At 43.1% G+C, this 15,046-nt stretch overlaps 1 protein-coding gene across 2 annotated transcripts in view; it reads left to right on the plus strand.

Moving 5' to 3' along the window:
• Positions 1-8,637, plus strand: part of LOC129863764 (multiple C2 and transmembrane domain-containing protein 1-like) — a 50,234-nt gene extending 41,597 nt beyond the window's left edge. For both annotated transcript variants that reach the window (XM_055936005.1, XM_055936006.1), the window contains 5 exons: positions 2,067-2,120; positions 2,262-2,371; positions 2,564-2,673; positions 2,860-2,957; positions 3,933-8,637. In XM_055936005.1, coding sequence (XP_055791980.1) covers positions 2,067-2,120; positions 2,262-2,371; positions 2,564-2,673; positions 2,860-2,957; positions 3,933-4,004 — 444 coding nt within the window. In that variant the 3' untranslated portion in view covers positions 4,005-8,637. The remainder of the gene's footprint in view (positions 1-2,066; positions 2,121-2,261; positions 2,372-2,563; positions 2,674-2,859; positions 2,958-3,932) is intronic.
• The last annotated feature ends 6,409 nt before the right edge of the window (positions 8,638-15,046 follow it).

Here is a 15,046-nt window from a genome sequence, read left to right on the forward strand (position 1 = left end):
TCGCTTCAACGCTCTGCCTATATATGGTCACGCCACCTATGACCCGAAACACACTTCATTCGTCTTCCTCTGGGTGTCAAGAGGACGTCAGAGGAGAAATTTTTTGTTTATCTTGTACTGACGTGAAATAAGACCTATTTCTTTGGCGTGACCGACAACTTCCGGTTCTCTGAATCGCGCGATTTGTAGGTGTGATTGTCTTCTGTTTTGCTGCCGTTACGGATGAAAACTATCTCCGTCTCGAAGTTTGTTTGATACATGTGACCATATCATCTTAATGTATGTTTTTTCAATATAGTTTAATCAGATTATTTGAATTTTTTCGGGAGTTTTGCCGTGTTCCGTTCTGTGACTTTTTTTACTTTGGCCAGTCGACCAGTACATATGCTAAATGAAGAGGGAAAGTTGCCATTATGAATGGATTGAACGACTCATCAGGACTAAGGACACCTTGATCAACATTCTGATGAAAGATCAGCAATAGTAAGACCCAATTTACGATGTTATTTCATATATCTGTCGTGCATGTGAACTGGTCGTGGGCGCCCAGCTGGTTCTGGCTGGCGTGGCTATGCTAATTTAGCGCTACATTTTGTTTTCGCTATAAAACATTTAATAAATCAGAAATATTGTTTGGATTCACCAGATGTTGGGCTTTCAATATCTGTACGCTGTGTATTTTTTCTGAAATGTTTTAAGACAAGTAATTAGTTATATGACGTTGGTCTCTGTAATTGTTCTGGCTGCGTCGGCACTATTTCAGATTGCAGCTGCAATGTAGAACTGTGATTTATACCTGAAAAATTCACATTTTTCAAAAAAAAACTATGCTATACCTTAAATATGTTATCAGACTGTCATCTTATGAAGTTGTTTCTTGGTTAGTGGCTATATATATTTTTATTTAGTCGAATTAGTGATAGCTACTGACGCAGGAAAAAACTGTTGGAGTAAAAAAATTGTGTCTTTTGCTAACGTGTTTAGCTAATAGATTTACATATTGTGTCTTCCCTGTAAAACATTATAAAAATCTGAAATGGTGGCTTTATTCACAGGATCTGTATCTTTCATTAGGTGTCTTGGACTTGTGATTTAATGATATTTAGATGCTACTATTTAATTGTGACGCTATGCTAGCGATGCTAATCAGTGTGGGGGGGGGGGGGTGGGGGGTGCTCCCGGACCCGGGGTAGGTGCTCGGTAGAGGTTAATGGTAGAGTGGCCAGACGGAAGCCACTCCTCCGTAAAAGGCAAATGACATCCCGCTTGGAGTTTGCCAAAAGGCACCTAAAAAATTCTCTGATGAAACCAAGATTGAACTCCTTTGCCTGAATTCCAAGCGTCACGTCTGGAGGAAACCTGGCACCATCCCTACTGTGAAGCATGGTGGTGGCAGGGACTGGGAGACTAGTCAGGATCAAGGAAAAGATGAACGGAGCAAAGTACAGAGAGATCCTTGATGAAAACCTGCTCCAGAGCGCTCAGGACCTCAGACTGTGGCGAAGGTTTACCTTCCAACAGGACAACGAACCTAAGCATACAGCCAAGACAACGTATGTGTGGCTTTGGGACAAGTCTCTAAATGTCCTTGAGTGACCCAGCCAGAGCCTGGACATAAACCCGATCTAACATCTCTGGAGAGACTTGAAAAAAGGCTGTGCAACAATGCTCCCAATCCAACCTGACAGATCTTGAGAGGATCTGCAGAGAAGAATGGGAGAAACTCTCCAAATACAGGTGTGCCAAGCTTGTAGCGTCATACCCAAGAAGACTCGATGATGTAATCGCTGACAAAGGTGCTTCAACAAAGTACTTAGTAAAGGCTCTGAATACTGTGATATTTTATTTATATTTTATAAATTAGCAAAAACTTCTAAAAATCTGTTTTTGCTTTGTCATAATGGGGTATTGTGTGTAGATTGATGAGGAAAAATATATATTTAATACATTTTAGAATAAGGCTGTAACGTAAGAAAATGTGGAAAAAGGGGGTCTGAATACTTTCCGAAGGCACTGTATGTATAATGTCTCTCTCCTCCTTGTCCTGGCAATGTGGCCTACAACAGGCAGGAGAAGCCACGTTTGAGTGGGAGGAGGAGGAAGAGGAGAAAGATGACAAGGTAACACTCGACCTTCTCTTTAACCTTGTGTGCAACTGATGGAAAAACATTATTGTAAAAAATAACTGCATGATTTTGTATTTTGTTGTTAGAAGCAACCTTTTCTGTCCCTGTAACATTTGCGTGTGTGTATCCTGGTAGGATTCAGAGCGTAAGGGCTTCATGGATAAGCTGTATGCCCTCCAGGATGTGTGTGTCAGTGTACAGAGTGCCTTGGATGACGTGGCCTCCCATGGAGAGAGGATAAAGAAGTAAGTGAATGTATATGTGTGTGTGTGTGTGTGTGTGTGTGTGTGTGTGTGTGTGTGTGTGTGTGTGTGTGTGTGTGTGTGTGTGTGTGTGTGTGTGTGTGTGTGTGTGTGTGTCTGTGTCTGTGTGTATCGCCTTTCGACAGCTACTGTTTGTGTGTGTGTTAACTAACATCTCTGTCTCTCTCTCCACAGTACATTTAACTGGACAGTGCCTTTCCTGAGTTGGCTGGCCATATCTGTTCTGTGTGTGGCTACAGTCCTCCTCTACCTCATCCCTCTGCGATACCTCGTGCTCGCCTGGGGTGAGTGTGTGTGTATGTGTGTGTCCCTTGCTCTTTGTGTGTCTCCTGTCTACAGACCCCAAACTGAACATGCAGGCTAGCCTCAAGAAGGGGTGTAGCTAGTCAGCTCCTGGGGTTCTGACCATTACATCCCTATCATTGTCTCTAACCTGTTCTGACCGGTTTCTTCCCCGCCACTCTTCTCAGGTGTGAATAAGTTTACTAAGAAGCTCAGGAATCCGTACCTGATCGAAAACAATGAGGTGCTAGACTTCCTCTCTAGAGTCCCCTCAGACGTACAAGTGGTAGGTGCTGCGTGTGCGTGTGTGTGTGTGTGTGTGTGTGTGTGTGTGTGTGTGTGTGTGTGTGTGTGTGTGTGTGTGTGTGTGTGTGTGTGTGTGTGTGTGTGTGTGTGGACATGTTTAACTATACTTGTGGGGACCAAAAGTCCCCAAAAGAATAGTAAATGAACAACAATTTGACCAACTGGGGACATTTTGTTTGTTCCCACAAGGTCAAATGCTATTTCTAGGGGGTTTAGAGTTAAGGTTAGAATTAGTGTTAGGGCTAGAATTTGAATTAGGGTTAGGTTTATTTATTTATTTACCGTTATTTTACCAGGTAAGTTGACTGAGAACACGTTCTCATTTGCAGCAACGACCTGGGGAATAGTTACAGGGGAGAGGAGGGGGATGAATGAGCCAATTGTAAACTGGGGATTATTAGGTGACCATGATGGTTTGAGGGCCAGATTGGGAAATTAGCCAGGACACCGGGGTTAACACCCCTACTCTTACGATAAGTGCCATGGGATCTTTAATGACCTCAGAGAGTCAGGACACCCGTTTAACGTCCCATCCGAAAGACAGCACCCTACACAGGGCAGTGTCCCCAATCACTGCTCTGGGGCATTGGGATATTTTTTAGACGAGAGGAAAGAGTGCCTCCTACTGGCCCTCCAACACCACTTCCAGCAGCATCTGGTCTCCCATCCAGGGACTGACCAGGACCAACCCTGCTTAGCTTCAGAAGCAAGCCAGTAGTGGTATGCAGGGTGGTATGCTGGTATGTTTGCAGGGTGGTATGCTGGTATGTTTAGGGACTAGGGTTAGTTTTAAGGTTAGGGTTAGGAGCTACGGTTAAGGTTATGTTTTAGGGTTAGGGGTTAGGGAAAATAGGATTTTGAATGGGACTGAATTGTGTATCCCCACAAGGTTAGCTGTACAAGACTGTGCGTGTGCATGCGCGTATGCGCTTAACTCCGACTGTGTATCTGACAGATGCAGTATCGGGAGCTGAAGTTCGATCCAGGACAGAGCCCCAGCAAACGAAAGAAGACCAACCTTGGCTAGACACACACACACAATGGACTCTGTCTCGGAGGGATATTCAACTCTCCCATACTTTGTAAATAGGGTACGCAACTGTAAACATTGTAAAACAAATAGTATAGAATTTTTTTATATTATGAATATTTCATCATTATGATTAAGACTAGTGCTAGTTTTATTTTGTATGTTTTAGTTATTGTGGAAGTCACAGCCCAAAGAGAACACAGTGTATGTTTTTTTACTCCTTTTCTTTGTTTGGTCACAATATCATTTTATAAAACGGGTTCAAACATTTCAGAATTTTTTTAATTGAAAGATTCCCTTCTGGAGACGTGTGTGCTTTCCCCCGACTAGATACCTGCATACCTGCATACCTGTACAAGATCAGCACAGGGACACACACTAGCCTCCAGGACTAAGTTGCCAGTTATAAAAACTTTGTTTTTAATAAAGATTTATAAAGAGATATATACAAATATATGTACTGTATGTGTATAACAAAGACTATGTATTTATATCAAAGAGCATATACGACGTATGTACTGTGTATGTTTGTCAAATCAAAAAAATATTGATCACATACACATATTTAGCAGATGTTTTTGCGAGTGTATCGAAATGCTTGTATAACACAAAAAAATACTGCAAAGTTGCTTAGGAGTTATAAGCAGAGCTGCCATGTCTATTGGCGCCATCTTTACCCTAGTCTGAATTTCTGCAGGTTTCTTTTAACGTACAGAGAACAGTGAGTCTTCTTGCAAAAGTCTTCTGTTTCTTTGGTCCAGACACATTTTTTATATGAGCATCTGCCATTGAATACCTCGAAGAACATGGCTGACGTTTGGCGTTTTGTGTAACCTATTTTTTAAACGTATTGTGAACATAATGTTACTGCTACCGTCTCTTATGACTGAAAAGAACTTCTGGACATCAGAAAAGCGATTGCTCACCGCAGACTGGAAGAAACTTTTTCCTTTAACGAGTCCGACGAGAAGGATATCCTGCTTTCACTGGAACAGGCCCAGAACCACGTCTTTTGCTGAAAAAAAGACACCCGAAAAGGGGCCGCAGATCGGGCATTCTTCTGAAAATCCTGAGGTGAGCGAGTAAACTCCCACTGCCTTCCATTCTTCTCGCTAACGTGCAATCATTGGACAATAAAATTGACGACCTACGATAAAGATTATCATACCAACGGGACATTAAAAACTGTAAAATCTTATGTTTCACAGAAAAGTGGCTGAACGAAGATACGGACAATATAGAGCTAGCAGGATTTTCCATGCACCGGCAGAACAGAGACGCTACCTCTGGTAAAACGAGGGGTGGGGTTGTGTGTCTTTTTGTCAATAACAGCTGGTGCGCGATGTCTAAAATTAAAGAAGTCTTGAGGTATTGCTTGCCTGAGGTAGAGTACCTTATGATAAGCTGTAGACCGCACTATCTACCAAGAGAGTTCTCATCTGTATTATCCATAGCCGTCTATTTACCACCACAAAATGAACCTGGCACTAAGACCGCTCTCAACCAACTCTACAAGGCCATAAGCAATGAAGAAAATGCTCACCCAGAAGTGCCACTCCTAGTGGCACGGGGACTTTAATGCAGGCAAACTTAAATCAGTTTTACCAAATTTCTATCAGCATGTCACATGTGCAACAAGGGGGGGAAAAAATCCTAAACCATCTTTACTCCACACACAGAGATGCATACAAAGCTCTCCCCTGCCCTCCATTTGGCAAATCTGACCATAATTCTATCCTGATTCCTGCTTTCAATCAAAAACTAAAGCAGGAAGTACCAGTGACTCGCTCAATACGGAAGTGGTCAGATGACGCGGATGCTACACTACAGGACTGTTTTGCTAGCACAGACTGGAATATGTTCCAGGATTCATCCAATGGAATTGAGGAGTACACCACCTCAGTCACCGGCTTCATCAATAAGTGCATCGATGACTACGTACATATCCCAACCAGTAGCCATGGCAACATCCGCATACGTACAGGCAACATCCGCATCGAGCTAAAGGCTAGAGCTGCCGCTTTCAAGGAGCGGGAGACTAATCCGGGCGCTTATAAGAAATCCTGCTATGCCCTCAGACGAACCATCAAACAAGCAAAGCGTCAATACAGGATTAAGATTGAATCCTACTACTCCGGCTCAGACGCTCGTCAGATGTGGCAGGGCTTGAAAATTATTACGGACCACAAAGGGAAACCCAGATGCTAGCTGCCTGGTGACACAAGCCTACCAGATGAGCTACATGCCTTTTATGCTTGCCTCGAGGCAAGCAACACTGAAGCATGTACGAGTGCACCAGCTGTTCGGTAGCCGATGTGAACAAAACCTTTAAACAGGTCAACATTCACAAATCCGTTGGGCCAGACGGATTACCAGGATGTGTACTCAAAGCATGCGTGGACCAACTGTCAAGTGTCTTCACTGACATTTTCAACCTCTCCCTGACCGAGCCTGTAATACCTACATGTTTCAAGCAGACCACCATAGTCCCTGTGCCCAAAGAAGCGAAGGTAACCTGCCTAAATGATTACCGCTCCGTGGCACGTCGGTAGCCATGAAGTGCTTTGAAAGGCTGGTCATAGCTCACATCAACAGCATCCTCCTGGACACCATAGATCCATAGTGCCCACAAAGCTCATCAATAAGCTAAGGACTCTGGGACTAAACACGTCCCTCTGCAACTGGATCCTGGACTTCCTGGCAGGCCGCCCCCAGGTGGTAAGAGTAGGCAACAACACGCCTGCCACACTGATCTTTAACACTGGGGCCTCTCAGGGGTGTGTACTTAGTCCCCCCCTGTATTACCTGTTCTCCCACGACTGCGTGGCCAAATACGACTCCAACACTATCATTAAGTTTGCTGACGACACAACAGTGGTTGGGCTGATCACCGACAATGATGAGACGGCCTATAGGGAGGAAGTCAGAGAACTGGCAGTGTGGTGCCAGGACAACAACGTCTCTCTCAATGTGAGCAAGACAAAGGAGCTGATCGTGGACTACAGGAAAAGGTGGGCCGAACAGGCCCCCGTTAACATCAACGGGGCTGTAGTGGAGCGGGTCGAGAGTTTCAAGTTCCTTGGAGTCCACATCACCAACAACCTATCATGGTCCAACCATACCAAGACAGTCGTGAAGAGGGCAGGACAAAACCTTTTCCCCCTCAGAAGACTGAAAAGATTTGGCATGGGTCCCCAGATCCTCAAAAGGTTCTACGGCTGCACCATCGAGAGCATCCTGCTCGGCATCTGACCATAAGGCGCTACAGAGGATAGTGCGAACCGCCCAATAGATCACTGGGGCCAAGCTTCCTGCCATCCAGGACCTATATATAATAGGCGGTGTCAGAGGAAAGCCCATAAAATTGTCAGAGACTCCAGCCACCCAAGTTATAGACTCGTTTTCTCTGCTGCCGCACGGCAAGCGGTACTGGAGCACCAAATTTAGGACTAAAAGGCTCCTCAACAGCTTCTACCCCCAAGCCATAAGACTGCTGAACAATTCATAAAATCGCCACTGGAAAATGTACATTTACCCCCCCCTTTTGTACACTCGCTGTTTGTTTGTTACCTATGCATAGCCACTTCGCCCCCACCTACATGTACAGATTACCTCAACTAGCTTGTACCCCTGCACACTGACTCGGTACCGGTGCCCCTTGTATATAGTCTCGTTATTCTTATTGTGTTACTTTTATTATGACTTTTTATTTTAGTCTACTTGGTAAATATTTTCTTCTTCTTGAACTGCACTGTTGGTTAAGGGCTTGTAAGTAAGCATTTCACGGTAAAGTCTACACTTGTTGTATTAGGCGCATGTGACAAATACCATTTGATTTGATTTGACTGAACTTGGACTGATAGCAGAATCATCTAGGAAGTCAGTGCATTCTAGCTTAGAATGCTAAAGATGATTTTACAATGTCAGGGTCTCGCATGAATCTGAACCTGTGAGAAAGTGCATTTATATATGTGATATGTGGAGTGCATATTCGTTGTGTGTGTTGCATGAGTGTGTGTCGCATCCTGAAGTCAGCAAAAAGACTTGTTGATAGTGTATTTGCATTTATCCCAAGAATAGTGTTTTTCTTTAACATCAGCTCCATCAAAGGATTCTTCCTGGTTCTCATGTGATTCACCTGATCAGGATTTGACCTGTGATGTGTGTGTTTATAAACATTCATTGGCTGATCTGGGGTTGAATGTCAACTGACAGTGTACTCTTATCTGAGAACACGCTCGTCAAAGGTTTATGACCACAGGTTTACCATAGAGTGAGGTCACTGCACGTTGATGGGGTCCACAAAAAGTACCTGATGAAAGGAAGAGGACAGAGACGCACACCTGGAAAAGTATATTCTTTGTTTGAATAAAAAATCATTAGAGGAATAACAGCCGCAGGTTTACAACATGAGCTCTGGGTCGGCTGAAGCCAAAATCATGAGATCATCCTCTGATAATGTTGGTTAATATAAAATACATTTGTAATGTTTTATTTTCTGTCTCTGTCTGCATAGACCATGTTCATAAATTATTGTTGTACCGCTGTGACTGTTAATGCTTGATGCTGAAGGAATTCTGTATGGTCTGCCTGATACAGTATATAAAGACCATGTAACTGGAGCAAAAATCATTTGTATAGAGAGTCTTAATGTGGGTGTGCTCAGAGGCGGAAGGATCGTGGGAAGATTTCCCGCTATGGGGTGGCGCTACGTGCGCAGAGCCATAATCTAAATATATGGCTCTGGGTGTGCTGTTCTCTCTGCTTCATAAACCACGTTTACATCTACAGTTTTTATGCGAGTAAAGTCATATCGTATAAAAAAAACTGCTTTGACAGCTGTGATCGAAACAGGTTGTTTCGGTACAATTTTATAAATGCAGAGAGATCATGTGTTCTTTCGACATGGTGGGATCTTTTTGTGTCGGTAAAGTTAATTATTGAAGAAATGGCGATGGAAACGCTTTTATGCGCAAATATTGCAAGATGGCGACCGACAGAGATGGTCACCTCGCTTCGAGTCCTTAGGAATCTGTGCAGTATTTCGTTTTTTTATGTATTATTTCTTACATTGTTTCTTAAGTGTTAAATTTTAAGTGTTATTACATACAGCAGGGAATAAATATTGGATATAAGAGGGAAGTCAACTTACCAACATAACGACCAGGAATACAACTTTCCCGAAGCGGATCCTTTGTTCTGACCACCACTCAGGACATTGAATCTAATCCCAGAGGCCGACCCAAAAAATGTCACCGCAGAAGAGGTAGACGGAGTGGCCTCCTGGTCAGACTTCGAAGACGTGCACACCACCCACCGCTTACGAGTATATTAATATTACTCGCCAATGTCCAGTCTCTAGACAACAAGGCGGACAAAATTAGGGTTGCCTTCCAGAGAGACATCAGAGATTGACATCAGAACATTCTCTGTTTCACAGAAACATGGCTCTCTCGGGATATGTTGTCGGAGTCGGTACAGCCACCGGGTTTCTTCATGCGTCACGCCTGTTCACCTGACCTAGAATTCCTTACAATCAAATGCAGACCATATTATCTCCCAAAATAATTCTCGTCAGTTATTGTCACAGCTGTGTATATACCCCCTCAAGCAGATACCATGACGGCCATCAAGGAACTTCACTGGACTCTATGTAAAATGTAAACCATATATCCTGAGGCTGCATTTATTGTAGTTGGGGATTTTAACAAAACAAATTTGAGAACAAGGCTACCTAAATTCTATCAGCATATTGATTGCAGCACTCGTGCGGGCAATACACTGGACCACTGCTACTCTAACTTCCACTATGCATAAAGGCCCTTTCCTGCTCTCCCTTCAGCAAATCTGACCATGACTCCATTTTGCTCCTACCGTCATATCGCCAGAAACTCAAACAAGATGTACCCATGACTAGAACCATTCAACGCTGGTCTGACCAATTGGAATCCGCGCTTCAAGATTGTTTTGATCACGCGGACTCGGAAATGTTCCGGCACCCTCAGAGAATAACATTGATGTATACGCTGACTCTGTGAGTGAGTTTATAAGGAAGTGCATTGGAGATAATGTACCCACTGTGACTATTAAAACCTACCCTAACCAGAAACCGCAGATAGATGGCGGCATTCGCGCAAAACTGAAAGCGCGAACCACCGCATTTAACCATGGAAAGATGACTGGGAATATGGCCGAATATAAACAGTGTAGTTATTCCCTCCGCAAGGCAATCAAACAAACGAAATGTTGGTATAGGGACAAAGTGGAGTTGCAATTCAACATCACAGACATCGACGTCTTGCTTCCAGACAAACTAAACACCTTATTTGCTCGCTTTGAGGATAATACATGTCACTGACGCGGCCCGCTACCAAGAACTGCGGGCCCCCCTCACCTTTTCTGTGGCTGACATGAGTAACACATTTAAACGGGTTAACCCTCGCAAGGCATCCCTAGCCGCGTCCTCAGATCATGTGCAGACCAGCTGGTGTGTTTACGGATATATTTAATCACTCTCTATCCCAGTCTGCTGTCCCTACATGCTTCAAGATGGCCACCATTGTTCCTGTACCCAAGAAGGCAAAGATAACTGAACTAAATTACTATCGCCCCGTAGCACTCACTTATGTCATTATGAAGTGCTTTGAGAGAAGGATCATATCACCTCCGCCTTACCTGCCACCCTAGACCCACTTCAGTTTGCATATCGTCCCAACAGGTCCACAGACGATGCAATCGCCACCACACTGCACACTGTCCTATCCCATCTGGACAAGAGGAATACCTATGTAAGAATGCTGTTCATTGACTACAGCTCAGCATTCAACACCATAGTACCCTCCAAGCTCATCATTAAGCTTAAGGCCCTGGGTCTCAACCCCACCCTGTGCAATTGGGTCTTGGACTTTCTGACGGGCCACGCCCAGGTGGTGAATGTAGGAAACAACATCTCCAGGTCGCTGATTCTCAACACTGGGGCCCCACAAGGGTGCGTGCTCAGCCCCCTCCTGTACTCCCTGTTCACCCATGACTGCGTGACCATGCATGCCTCCAACTCAATCATCAAGTTTGCAGAAGACACAACGGTAGTGTGCTTGATTACCAACAATGACGAGAGCCTACAGGGAGGAGGTGAGAGCACTTGGAGTGTGGTGTCAAGAAAACAACCTCTCCCCCAATGTCAACAAAACAAAGGAGATGATCGTGGACTGCAGGAAACAGCAGAGGGAGTGCCCCCCTATCCACATCGACGGAACAGTAGTGGAGGTGGAAAGTTTTAAGTTCCTCGGCATACACATCACAGAGAAACTGAAATGGTCCACCCACACAGACCGTGTGGTGAAGAAGGTGCAACAGCGCCTCTTCAACCTCAGGAGGCTGAAGAAATGTGGGTTGTCACCTAAAACCCTGACAAACTTTCACAGATGCACAATTGAGAGAATCCTGTCGGGCTGTATCACCGCCTGGTACGGCAACTGCACCGCCCTCAAACGCAAGGCTCTTCAGAGGGTGGTGCGGTCTGCACAACGCATCACCGAGGGCACACTACCTGCCCTCCAAGACATCGACAGCAATCGATGTCACAGGAAGGCCAAAAAGATAATCAAGGACAACAACCACCCGAGCCATTGCCTGTTCACCCCGCTACCATCCAGAAGGCGAGGTCAGTACAGGTGCATCAAAGCTGGGACAGAGAAACTGAAAAACAGCTTCTATCTCAAGGCCATCAGACTGTTAACCTCTCTGGTACAAGTGGGACGGTAGCATCCCACCTCGACAACAGCCAGTGAAATTGCAGGGCGCCAAATTCAAAACAACAGAAATCCCATAATTAAAATTCCTCAAACATACAAGTATTAAACACCATTTTAAAGATAAACTTCTTGTAAATCCAACCACAGTGTCTGATTTCAAAAAGGCTTTACTGCAAAAGCACACCATACGATTATGTTAGGTCAGCGCCTAGTCACAGAAAACCATATAGCCATTTTTCAGCCAAGGAGAGGGCTCACAAAAGTCAGAAATAGCGATTAAATTAATCACTTACCTTTGATGGTCTTCATCAGATGGCACTCACAGGACTTCATGTTACACAATAAATGTGTGTTTTGTCCGATAAAGTTCATCTTTATGTCCAAAGACGTCATTTGAAATTTGCGCGTTATGTTCAGAAATGCATTGTCTCAAACAAACATTCGGTGAAAGTGCAGAGAGCCACATCAAATTACAGAAATACTCAGCATAAACATTGATCTAAGATACAAGTGTTTACCATACGATTACAGATAAACTTCTGCTTAATGCAACCGCTGTGTCAGATTTCAAAAAGGCTTTTCGGCAAAAGCACACCATGCGATTATGTTAGGTCAGCGCCTAGCCACAGAAAACCATACAGCCATTTTCCAGCCAAGGAGAGGTGTCATAAAAGTCAGCAATAGTGTTAAAAATTAATCACTTACCTATGATGATCTTCATCTGATGGCACTCCCAGGTCTCCATGTTAGACAACAAATGTTTGTCTTGTTTGATAAAGTTCATCTTCATCTTTATGTCCAAAATACCTCCTTTTTGTTCATGCGTTTAGTCCAGTAATCCAAATGCACAAGGTGCGGGCACTAAGTCCAGACGGAAAGTCAAAAAAGTTCCATTACAGTTTGTAGAAACATGTCAAACGATATATAGAATCAATCTTTAGGATGTTTTTATCATAAATCTTCAATAATATTCCAACCGGACAATTCCTTTGTCTTTAGAAATTAACCTTTTACGGGGGCAGCCCGACACCGGTACACTTATGACAACATCCAGCTCAAAGTGCAGGGCGCGAAATTCAAAATCTATTTTTTTTTAATATTTAACTTTCACACATTAACAAGTCCAAGACACCAGATGAAAGGTGCACATCTTGTGAATCAAGCCAACATGTCCGATTTTTAAAATGTTTTACAGGGAAGACAAAATATGTAAATCTATTAGCTAACCACGTTAGCAAAAGACACAACTTTTCTAACTCCATCAGTTTCTTACTCCATCAGGTGCTATCACAAATTCGACCAAATAAAGATATAAATAGCCACTAACCAAGAAACAAATTCATCAGATGACAGTCTGATAACATATTTATTGTATAGCATATGTTTTGTTTGAAAAATTTGTATAAACCATAGTTTACATTTCAGCTACAATCCGAAATTGCACCGAAAGCAGCCATAATATTTACAGACACCAACGTCAAATAGCTAATTACTCATCATAAAACATTTCTGAAAAATACATAGTCTGCAGCAATTGAAAGACAGGCATCTTGTGATTCCAAACAATATTTCCGATTTATTAAATGTTTTACAGCGAAAACAAAATGTATCGCTATATTAGCGTAGCTAAAATAGACAGACACAATTGGGCGCCCACGGCCAGTTCACATGCACGACAGATATATGAAATAACATCATAAAATGGGTCTTACTTTTGCTGATCTTTCATCAGAATGTTGAAGAAGGTGTCCTCTGTCCAGATGAGTCGTTGTTTCGATTCAGAATGGCAAATTTCCCTCTTCAATTAGCATTGGCACTAGCCGAGTGGCATAAATTTCTCCAACGTAAACAGAGTCAGAGGACGGAACACGGCAAAACTCACGAATAAAGTTTCAATAATCTATATTGAAAAAACATACATTACGATGATATGGTCACATGTATCAAAAAAAAATCGATCCGGAGATGTTAGCCGTTCGTTACGAAGGCAAAACAGAAGTTAATCCCACTTCCTTCAGAGTACCGGAAGTGGACGGTCACGTCAAAGAAATAGGTTTTTTTCCACCACAGAACAAGATGAGCACAAAAATGTATTCTCTGACATCCTCTTTACACCAATAGGAAGGCGTATAGAGTGTAAGTAGACTCCTAAGTGTCAAGACCATGTATAGGCATCAAGTTGAAAAGAGCATCGATTTCTGACATTTCACTTCCTGGTCAGGAAAAGTGCTGCAGAAGGACTTCTGTTTCACTCAGAGAAATAATTCCAACTGTTTTAGAAACTAGAAAGTGTTTTCTATCCAAAAAGAATAATAATATTCTTCATATTGTACGAGCAAGATTTGAGTAGGAGGCCGTTTGAAATGGGCACGATTTCACTGGCTACTCAACACTTTGCCTTGCAGCCATAAGAAGTTAAACGGAACGGAGCTCGTGCTCACGGCTGCGCACGTGACTAAACTAAAGGCTTTCAGCATGACCACTGGATCAAACAGCTCTTATTCGCTCCCCTTTCATAGTAGAAGCCTAAAACAACGTTCTGAAGACTGTTGACATCTAGTGGAAGCCTTAGGAAGTGCAATCTGACCCCATAGACACAGTATATTGGATAGGCAATCACTTGAAAAACTACAAACCTCAGATTTCCCACTTCCTGGTTGGATTTTTCTCAGGTTTTCGCCTGCCATATGAGTTCTGTTATACTCACAGACATTATTCAAACAGTTTTCAAAACTTCAGAGTGTTTTCCATCCAAATCTACTAATAATATGCATGTATATACATTAATGTATACATTAAAAAAGGTTCTATATAGTACCAAAAATGGTTCCGCTATGGTTACAACCTTTTTTTATGGTTCTTTATAGAACCTTTATGGAGAATGGTTCTATAAAGAACATTTTTCAATCTGAAAGGTTTTTTGTAGATCCTTTTGAAGAAGCACCGTTTTTTTTATTTTATTCTTGTCAGCCATATTATACTGTTAAAATTCCACAGGTGTTATTTTGATGATTGGCAAATTGAATCAAGTGAATTACCACTGGAACAGCTGGGGGTCCCTGAGGAGAGCATTGGGAACCACTGACTGATTTAGTCAACCGTTCTAAATTGACACAAGGCACTGCCAGTGGCCATAGACATATACTAGGTAATGGTATAACATAACACAGTCTGGATTTTTAAAATAGAAAGACTCCCTTCTGGAGACTTGTGTGCTTTCCTCCGACTAGATGCCTGGATACCTGTACACGATCAGCACAGGGACACACTAGCCTCCAGGAATAA

The sequence above is a fragment of the Salvelinus fontinalis genome, chromosome 10 (assembly GCF_029448725.1).
Source record: "Salvelinus fontinalis isolate EN_2023a chromosome 10, ASM2944872v1, whole genome shotgun sequence".
NCBI classification, from domain to species: Eukaryota; Metazoa; Chordata; class Actinopteri; order Salmoniformes; family Salmonidae; genus Salvelinus; species Salvelinus fontinalis.